This window comes from Zingiber officinale, chromosome 9A (assembly GCF_018446385.1).
Source record: "Zingiber officinale cultivar Zhangliang chromosome 9A, Zo_v1.1, whole genome shotgun sequence".
In the NCBI taxonomy this organism is placed as follows: Eukaryota; Viridiplantae; Streptophyta; class Magnoliopsida; order Zingiberales; family Zingiberaceae; genus Zingiber; species Zingiber officinale.
The window spans coordinates 117,877,330-117,888,886 of NC_056002.1; the positions used below are offsets into that span (position 1 = coordinate 117,877,330).

Below are 11,557 nucleotides of genomic sequence, written 5' to 3' on the forward strand. Positions count from 1 at the left end.
CTTCGACAATAAAATTTGTCTCATTGAAGGCGCCTTGAACCAATTGAATGCGCCTTCAAGTTTCGGATAGAGTTTTCCATGGGTTATAAAAAGACCCCTGAAGTTAGGAAATAAACAACAACTCCTGTATTCATTTCCTAGTTTATTTCTAAATTTTCAAAAAGTAAGAGGTTTCTCTGCCTTCAACGAAGGAGATTTTTATTGAGTTTTCAACCACCTTAGATTAACAACCACTTAGATTGTAATCAAGTAAAAACGTTGTAGCCTTCTTACTTATTTCCTTCTTTAGTTGTTCAATTTATTTCTGTTTTATGTTAATTGTGCTATCTAATTAAGTTGAAAGATCGAGAAAGAGATTATTTTTATTTTGCAGGCAATTCACTCTCCTCTTACTAATCACACGGGATCAATATATTCATTCATAAATTTAGGGATGAATTCACTATTTGTCCCTATATTTATGGAAAAATCTCTATTTCATCATAAAATTCATTCTTAATTAGGGACGAATTTTGAATTTGTCCCTAATTTAATTTGTCCCTAATTTTATTTTTTGTGTTAAATTAATATTTTTGCAGTGTGAAAATCTTAATTTTTGGAGCAAAAATTTATGACAAATTCAGTATTCATCCCTAATTAGAGATGAATTATGTATTCATCCTTAATTTAATTTTGTGTACTAACTTGCAATGAATTATGAATTTCATCGTTAATTTGTTAATTTGTAATGAATTTTGCAACAAACTTGTTTCATTTTTAACTTACAATGAAAATATTTTTTTACTAAATTCGTTACGATTAGCAATAGTTTTCTTTTTTGCTACTAATTTTATTTTAGATTTGTGATAATTTTTTTTTATTTCTAAAATTTATGGCTAAATTAATATTATTTTTAGTGGATAAGAGTCAGTATCTTTGTCGTCATTACTTAAACTAGTATGGGTCAGTTGATTTAATTGGAGAAGATCGCTATCTCATTTGCATAGTTAATCTTGCACAACAATCAAAGTGTGCTAAACTGGTCGAGTAGGAACAGAACACACCCGTATCTTTCATGCACCTCATGGTGCTCCACTGGACAAAAAATTGGAATCCCAATCACTGCACAACAAGTCTTACCGGACAAACTGGATCATGTACTCTGAATGTAGACGCCAATTCAGATTCCTTCTCATTGTAGTTCATCAAGTGTTCATGAGTTAGAAGAGAAGAGAAAAAGCCCCTTTGATTACAGATGTGTGTATGTCTGTTGTATTACTGCAACTATCTAACTTACATATAACTAGATAGACACATCTCTGTTTTATGTTCCTAATAGAAATCATTGCCTTCTGGTATGCTTTCTAAACTAGGTCTCCACTCTGTAGCACTGTGTTTCCTGCTTTGCTCTCTTAGGAGGTTAGACAGCATGTCATGCGGGGTGATTCCTCCTTTGCTTAGCATGTCCTTGAGCTGTTGTTTGGTGATGACCAGCTTGACTCTAACAACCCCAACGGCATCGCCGGTCTCCATGATTTGATTCTTAGATGGTAGGAGATAGTAGAGTCGTCCTTGCCTCATGAACATAGCTGGATCCAAGTATGTGATGGCCGGAAGTGTATCGGAGATTGAATGCCCGGGGAACTCATTCAGCACCTGTTGGACCTTTAATGGTGGTTGATAGTGAAGGATCCGTCCGTCCATCCTCATTAGCCTGACCATCTTCTTCTTCTTCTCCAAGTCTATGCAATTCCCCATTATTTGGATGCCAAGGTTTAAGAGGGTGGAGATGTGAGTATTTATAGAGGAGAGTTAGGCCAAAGGACCCTCCTCCGTTGGCAAGAAATTGGCTTCTAATTTTAAGGTCAAAGAGATTAATGTGCAGCAATTCACCTAAACCCTAACACTCTGTTTGGAATCCCTATGAAATTGAATTTCTATGGTAATTGGAATTCAATTTCATAGTTTGGAATGAATTTTTGAGATGGATTTGATATGGAATTCAATTCCAATTCCATTCAAAATGTGAACAGTAAATCAGACCTCAAATGATCAGATTTGGATAGGGAATTTACCACGAACAACTAAAATTACTTAATTGCCCTTTTAACTTAAAACACTTTTTCTATCTGCCGACTCTCTTATTTTTTCCTGTCTTTCTCCCGTGCGTCGTTTCTCCTTGCGCCGAAAACTTCTCCTTACATCGTTTCTTCCGTGCGTCACATTCTTCATACTGCTGTCGGCCACCTTCTTCCCGTCGCCGATCCCTTCTTCCTATTCTCTAATACTTAACTTGATTATTAAATGGTTAATTATGAGGATAAAATGATAAATGTATAGAATTGAATTCAATTCAAATAGATTCAAAATTAAGGAATTCAATTCAATTCTATTATTCACTAATCCATTCCAAACATAGGAATTGAATTCAATTCCTGCCAGAATTCAATTCCTAATGGAATTCAATTCAATTCCTTCACTTAAGTTGTTTTTAAACAGACTGTAAATCATAAATTCTAAACCCTTAAAATTATGGAATGCTCAAAAGGCTCACTTAACTTTTAAATTTTTTTAAAGGGCATACTTGTTTCTCATTTCACCCCTCCTGTTAACCACGAACAACATCACTATGATGTTGATTTTAAAGAATAAAAGTAAACTTAGAAGGCCGAGGTGATTAACTTAGATGATGATAGAGGCCCTACCATTGTTAAGTGGTTTCTGAGAAGCTGGAGGCAATGCACCATTTTTAGTGGAGGACTGCCATCAACCGCCCATTAGTAGTAATTAGTGGTTTGCATTGTTGGGTGAGAGGGGCCACTCTAAAATGCATGGCTATGGTTGACCAAAAGCACTAGGATTCTTAAAAAACAATGGCAGGGATTCTAAAAGAAGTGGCATTTTATGAACATGTTTTGCATTCCAATTTCCAAACAAAGATCGTCCTTAAGGATAGTCAGTCAAAAGAATACTACTCTTTAATTTTCCTCTTAAAGAATGTTGCGGTACTACATCAGCCGTGAGGTTTATTAATTTGGCAAAGTATTTAGACCATGCATGCAAAGTGATTATTTCTGATACGCAATCAAAGGAAAATGATTATATATATATGTACGATGCTTGCCAGTTTCTTTCTCATGTTGCCTTCTACTCTACAATTTGGTTTTTGCTACCATTCGCATGTACATAGTTGATTATTCACTCCTTCATAAAGGAATTTTGAACTTTTAAATCTTCCGAACGAATCGTGTAGTACTTGAGAATGGAGTTCTTCCTGCAGAAACAATTAAAAAAGTGAAGAAATAACGATGAGAATTGTGTGTACTGCAATATATATATCGTAACTCTATCCAGTGATCTCTCTAAAGTAATTAAACAGAACAGGAAATTAAATCTATGAGTGTCAGTGGGTGCGTGGTGGGCTGTACTGTTAGCTAGCACACAATATAGTTCAAGACGCATGGCAGAGGAGCTAGCTGCTAGTGGAGCCAGAAGAAGAAGACTTGGTTCTAACACCAGCAGCCACGCCATGCCAAGGTGCACTTGTCTATCAGTTTGTGTTAAAAGTTAATTTTGAGAATTAATGCCCATGGAATTAATGCACATGCATGCATTGTGAGGTTTGATCAAATTAATTAAGTAATAACTAAACTAATTCTAGAACTATCATGATGTCTTTATAAGAGTGCAGTGGCTATACCACAAAGAAGTTCAATATCAAATAATTCATCAGATTTTGATTTTTTCTATTGTTATATTGTTCTCTATTTTAATATTTATTAGTGGTATCAAAACGAGGTTCATATTTTCTTTTCTTGATGACGAATACCCTCTTCTAATAATTTCCAAATCAAGTTTCAATTTTTGACGAAGAGCATTATAATTATTAAAGTAATCAGATGGAAATATATATTTTTCATTTCATAGAATATCTGGGAGGTAATTAAATAAAGCTACATAGAACTACCAACGACTCCTCTAGCATGGAGAAATGCTCAACAATGACAATATAAAGAGAATATCATAAAGGATGTAAATGCACTACGATACATCCAGTAAGCACTGAGCAAGCTAATTTTTCCTCGTATTTTCGGCATAAAAAAGGCTAAGAATACTTGAGAAGTTCTGAACAAAGAATTTCAAGATTCAGAGAAAATCATTATCATCAAATTACGGATTCTATGGGCCAATTTTGATAATTTGTCTCTAAAAGAAACTGAAGGCACTTTTTTCAAAAATTATTGAGATAGTTAACTTGATTAGAAATTGTGGTGACACTATTGAAGAAAAGAAAATAGCTGGCAAAATTTTAAAGATTTTACCATAAAAAATTCAACATATGCACGTATGTTGTTATTGTCATTGAGGAATCTAAAGACTGGTCTACATTTACTATGTATGAACTAATGGGTTCTCTTGAAGCTCATAAGAATAGAATGGTTAGATATATGGAGGAACCATTGGAGCAGGCTCTTGAACCTAAAATGAATGTGACGGACAGAGAGAATGAAGATCAATCGAGACTACCAAAGTATCAACATTGGAATTTTAATTCAAGAGGTGAATCAAAAGGTAAGGAGTGGAAGAAAAATAAGTTTAGCACAAAGATTTCAGATGATGTCACATATAGTTTTACCAACAGAAATATCCGTCGGTATATGACTTTACCGACAGATTACCGATGGAATTATAGTCGTCAGTAACCAATTTGTCGGAAACGGACTTACCGACTGAATTAGCAACTTTTGTCGGTAATATTATACCGACGGACCTTAATTCTGTCGGTGGAAATGCCGGAACAGTGTTATTCGATATTAGAAAAGTTACTGACGGAAACAGTGTTTCCATCGGTATCTACCGACGGAAACAGAGTTTTTCGTCGGTATCTACCAACGGATAACACTGTTTCCATCAATATCTACCAACGGATAACACTGTTTCCGTCGGTAACCTATCGAGATACCGACGGAATCATGTATTTCCGTCGGTAATTTTTTACGATAGATATCGACGGAACGTGTTTTCTGTCGGTATTCCGTCGGTATTCCGTCGGTAAATGAAAAAAAATTCACAGATTCTACCTGCTTTCACGCTTTCCATATGTACAATTTTCAAATATCCAAACCATCACAGATGATGACATTATAATCCATTACATACAATCCACACATACATCATGTATATAATAATCATATATAAACAATCACATTTACACAATCCACACTTAAACAATCATATAACATTGTAACAATTCATTCATACTCTTCATATAAACATATAATCCACACATACATCATATATATAACAATCACATTACACAATCCACACTTAAACAATCACAACATCCTGACAATTCATTCATGCTTCTTGATACAAACATATAATAAACTAACATTTATACTATTAGAAACAATCAAAATCATCTAAAACAAATTAAACTAAACAATTCTTCAAAATATAAATACAAACAGTCATATATAAATCCAAGTTTACAGAATACATACCATAGTGCAAAGTACTCAAAATAATACAAGAATAGAAGATAATGTTGGAAATGGAAATCCTGTCAAAAAAACAAATATCAAATGATCATGTTGATGTATAAATAAATATTTTTGCATATATGTATAACAAATTTTATTTATAATAAAATGATACCTGAACAAAAAATGAGCATATGATGATATGAAAAGCCAATATGTAAATAGAACCGAACGTGACTCCTGAAACATATATTAATAAAACATTTAGAAATTAAATGAGCATATTATAATATCAAAACAGAATAAATATATTACCACGGTCTATATATGATAAATAAAAAACTAGAGTGTAATTAAACATACTTCAGAAAATACTAATCATCACCGTCTGATAGATCTTGAGTCTCTTGTGACTCAAAATCATGTGATGCATGGGTGAAATTAGCCACGATTTCTCACATCTGAGCTATCAAAGCTTCATTACTCTTGTCACGTTCGACTCTCTTCTTCTCCTCATCAGCTCTCCACTGATCCATATCGACCATCCTTTAATCCATTGATTTCAATGGAGTGCGCAGTTCTTGATTTTCACATCTTAAAAACTACATCTCACTAGAAGAAGAGGAACTAGCACGACACGCCGAATTTCTCAAACAATCAAATGCAACTTTGGCTTGAGAGCCAAGGCCGTAGAGGGTAGAGTTTTTTGTCCTTCCACTGATAACATCATAATAAATCTCATTTAGAGCATCGGTGGATAGAGACTGTGACTCTCCTCCCTCTGCTGATGGTTGAGATGCCTGAGCAACCCTTTCTGTCATTTATTGTTGTATACAAAAATATAATATCCAATTTAATCAGTATTACTAAATACTAATTAAGATAGAAATGAACAAATGTAATAAAGTTAATAATCTTACATGTAGAGTCTGAGATCGAGAATCAACAAATGACCCATCCTTCTTCTTGTGGGTCTTGAGAAAGACCTCCATACATGTGGGATGTCGGGCAAGCTCACGTTCTTACATACAAAATAATTTTGGATAAAATTATACAAGTTTGGTAATAAATACTTAATTTGTTACAATGTATAACTTTAAATTTTACTCATCAGATCCATGGTATGCTCAACAATAGATCTGGATCCTGACGTATGCCAAGCGGTTCCGGTGCTCGGGCCACCTGGTTCTGTATTTCTATTTGCTTTTGCCTTTTCAGCATTTGCTTGCCACCTTTCTACAGCCCAGGTGATCGTCCATGCACTACATATCGCCTCAGAAACATACACAAGCCTAGTGCCCTTCTTTCTCATGTAATACATATGATCTCTATACAGTTTTGCACAATATGTATTCCATGTAGCTTTAAATTCTTCTTCATGATCATCCTCCCATGTATATCTTTTCTGCAATTATAAGTTAAACATTTAATTTAAGTGATAACTATATTAACTAGAATACCAAATATATTAAATTTACTTACCACAAATTCATTATAATAAAATAGTTTCATCTCCTGGTCTACATGCCTCCATGTAGTACAGACACGCTAACTCATTCTTTGAATTTTCCAGCGATATATGTGGCAACTCGGTGGCCATCAGGAGTGAACCTACACGAAATAATATTAAATTAAAAGAAATCAATTATATATGAACTTGAATTATTAATAAGAAAAAATACGTACGAGTCCCCGACGACTCTAAGGACATTGTAGCCACGTGGTGCTATAGGCTACTGCTCTGCCATAATGATATTTGTAAAATAACATTGCAACACATCATAATAAGGTAATGAAAATATGAAAATATAAATACAAATTAATATGGAAGCATAACTTACTTGATGAATAATAATGTTAATACTTAATCATCATTAACGTCTGACTAATCAACTCTGTACAGTTTCTATGTCCTTATCGCTAGATGAGCTTAGTTCAACTTCATCCTCACTATTGGACATCTCTTCATCATCTATCTCTTCGTAAGTGACATTAACATCTACAAGTAATTGAGAAGTAGATTGGAGTTGTAAATCAACTAAATGTCTCTTCACTTTATCATTCTGAAATGCATCATGATTTTGAGGAGTGACTGTGTTCGACATCTCTATGGTTGAGCAAGACTTGATTCGACAAACAGACAATCATTCACTAGCTCTTCTTCTCTTTGTATTGTATTCAAGATAGAAAACTTGACCCGCTTGTATCCCAAAAATAAGAGGCTCAAACTTGTTGAATCTTTTGTTTGCATTAACATATTGGGATATCAATAAAGATATTTAAGAATGAATAAATGTTTAATTAGAGAAGTTAACTTACTTTATGTATGATTTGACCTCTTCACAATTTAATAATATGTATGTTCTTGCAGCATGGTATTCATCTTCGGTTAACCATCTAGAAAGTGATGCACCCATTAACGTACTAGGAAATTTGAAAATAGAAAGCATCGATGGGTCTATCGGCTGACAAGCATCATCAGAATTTCTAAGACATTTGCGATGTCTTGTTTGCACACTATCAGCAAAATAATATGAGTAAAAAGAAGATGCTTCTTCAACCAGATAAGCATTACATATTGACCCCTCAACTCGTACTTTGTTACGAACATTATTTTTTAATTTCCTCAAAAATCGTTCGAATGGATACATCCATCTGTACTGCACAGGACCTGCTATTTGTGCCTCGTATGGTAAATGCACCGGTAGATATTCCATTGAATCAAAAAAACTAGGTGGAAATATGCGCCCCATCTTATATAATATAAGAAGAATGTCTGTTTCTAGCCAAAGCATATCATCCAGCATAATACATCTCGCTGTCAAATCTCTAAAAAATAGACTCAATTCAGTGGGTGCTTGCCAAACATGTTGAGGAAGTAAGTCATGGAAAGCTACTAGAATAAGTCTTTGCATAAATACATGATAGTCATGACTTTTCATTCTTAACATCTTTAATCTATTCATATCCACACATCGAGCCATATTTGAGGCATACCCATCTGGAAATTTGATTTCTTTCAACCAATTACATAAAGCTTGCTTGCCATCTTTGTCTAATGTATAACAAGCTTTTAGAAATCTATTGTTTGTTTCATCCTGATGCAACTCTGGTCTATTAACTAGTTCCTTTAATTCTTCAAGTGATTTTACAGTGTCTTTAGTTCTTCCAGGCACGTTCATCATAGTGTTGAAAATATTATCGAAGAAATTTTTCTCAATATGCATGACATCCAAATTATTTCGAATAAGTAGATACTTCCAATACAGTAACTCCCAAAAAATACTCCTTTTCTTCCAACCACACTTGCACATCCTAACAATGTATTTATTTAACTCATCGGAACCAGGTTGAGATACTGGTAGAAATCCATAACTATCTATTTGCTCAATGATTTCTTCACCTGAAATTTGGACTGGAGGAGGTTTTCTGACTACAACATTTTTTAAAAAGAATTTCTTATTTCGCCTAAAAGAGTGATCAAGTGGTAAAAATTTATGGTGATTAATAAACCAAGATACTTTCCCACTGCAAGGTAATGAAAATGTATCAGAATCTGTCATATAGTGTGGACAAGCTAATTTACTAGCCGTGCTCCATCTCGACAACATTGAGAATGCTGAAAATCACTGATCGCCCATAATAATGTAGCATGCAATCTAAAATTAGTTTTACTTGCAACATCGTAAGTCACTAACCCTACATTCCATAATTCATTCAACTCGGCAATCAGTTATTGTAAGAAAACATCTATCTTCTCTTTTGGATTTGTTGGACCAGGAATAAGTATTGTAAGGAACATAAATTCATCCTTCATACACATCCATGGCGGTAAATTGTACGGTGTTAATATAAATGGCCACGATGAATATTGTTGCCCTGACTGACCAAATGGCTGAAATCCATCTGCGGAAAGTCTTAATCTCACATTACGTGGTTCCATTACAAACGAGGGAAATAAAGCATCAAGATGTTTCCATGCAGGGGAATCACAAGGATGACACATCACCGCTTCATCGTGCTCATGTTCATGATGCCACATCATGTGGCAAGCTGTAGCAGCAGATGCATACAAACGTTAAAGTCTAGCGGTTAACGGAAAATAATACATCACTTTCCAAGCAATTTTTTTCATCTTCTACCCTGGTATACAAGTACTATGCTTATAACGAGGGTGTGTACAGATTTTGCATTCACGTAGATCATTGTCTTCATTCTAAAATATCATGCAGTTGTTTATACAATAATCAATCTTCTCTACAGGTAAACCTAAACCTCTAACCAATTTCTTTGTATTGTAAAAACTATCAGTCATTATGTTATCAGTAAGAAGCAATTCTGACATCAATTGACATATGTCATCATAACATCTTTCTGAAAAATGATGTTCTGCTTCATATTCAATAACCAAGCAATAGTTGATAACTGAGAATGACCAGAGGGAATGCCTTCCCACACTTCTTTTTCACTAGCCTTTAACATTTCATATAGTTGCTGATATTCAGGTGTTGGTGTTTCATCTACATTGGAATAATTAACTGCAGCATTCATCGCATCGTGAACCATTGATTGCATTGCAATATCATTAGTTGATATTTCAGGAGCAGTAAAAGTTATGGCAGATGGCATCCCACCAGAAGGTCCAATTGATTCATACACATAAGGCTCTCCATGATAATACCAATTATAGTAATTTGGTACAAAATCATTTCTGTATATGTGTACTTTCACAGTATCCTCATCACGAAATGCTTTATTCCTACATTTCTTACGATTACACGGACACCGTAACTCAGTACCATTCATACATTCTAGATGACTCTTAGCAAAGTTCACAAATTCTTCAACTTCAGCAATAAAATCATCGCTAATAAATTCATTTTCTAATCTATTGTACATCCAAGCTTTGTTCATAGACATTTTCACCTTAAACTAATAAATTAAGAATTAGAAATTAACAAATATTAACATACAAACACAAAATAAACAAAAGGACTATATTATGTTACAGATTAATATACGAACATAACATATATCTAAATTAAACCATGTTAAATAATATAAAATACAATTTACTAAATTATACCTGAAGATGTGTAGGTCAACCGAAGAAGAACAGCAAATGCTATCTGTTTACAAAATAAAAACAATTTAGTACAAAATTTTTCAAAAAAAATAACATATCTCACCAGCATCCGACACAGCGGCCAGCGGGCCGCTAGAGGCCTGCACAGCGGCCGACTAGCTGCTGCCGGCCGACACAGCAGCCAACGGCGGCCAGCGAGCCACTGACGGTCGACACAGCCGCCACCAAGGGAAGAGGGAAGAAGAAAGAGACTGAGAGATTCGACTTATTGGCGAATTGGAGGAACCCTAGCTAGCCGCCGTCGTCATACGTCCGCGCGCGTGGAAAGAAAGGGGAGGGTCGTTAGGTCTAATTTAGGCGCATTTATCGATGGAAGCAATTTTCTGTCGGTAAACAATAATACTACCGACAGAATTGTATATTCCGTCGGTAAACTTACGAGTTTTCCGACGGAATATACAATTCCGTCGGTAATATTATTATTTACTGATGGAATTGTCATTCCGTCAGTAAATTCGAACATTACCGATGGATAATAATATCCGTCGGTAAGACTATATTTTTTTGTAGTGATATGCAAAAAGAGCAATCATTGGTGGCAAAAGGCGAATACACTCGCCCCCAGCGCCCCCGCCAACCCATCCCAGGGCCAACACGGAGGAGGTAAATCACGGGCGGCTACTAGCCTTTGGAATAGTGACTAACACATAAGGGAGGCATTTACCTCGGCTTTGCCGAGATTCGAATCCCAGAACTCATTAGTGGCAACACCTTATGTGCTAGCCACTAGACCCATCCGAGGGGACGCAAAAAGAGCAATCATGAAAGCAAAGATTGTTGGTTTTGACAATGTAATGATTGTCTATGTAGGATTATAAAGTTGTTAGAAGGGGAGTGAATAGCGATCGTCAAAAATTATGATTGAAAACAGGTTATGCAACGAAACAAAAATAGAAAACAACGCTAACACAGATGATTTTATTTAGTTTGGAGTCTATGACGACTCCTA

The 11,557-nt window shown here is 34.9% G+C and overlaps 1 protein-coding gene across 1 annotated transcript; it reads right to left on the reverse strand.

Moving 5' to 3' along the window:
* Positions 1-1,311: 1,311 nt before the first annotated feature.
* Positions 1,312-1,737, reverse strand: LOC122019512. The gene has a single exon (XM_042576971.1). The coding sequence runs from the start codon at positions 1,735-1,737 to the stop codon at positions 1,312-1,314; it is 426 nt and encodes a 141-aa protein (XP_042432905.1).
* Between the last annotated feature and the right edge of the window lie 9,820 nt (positions 1,738-11,557).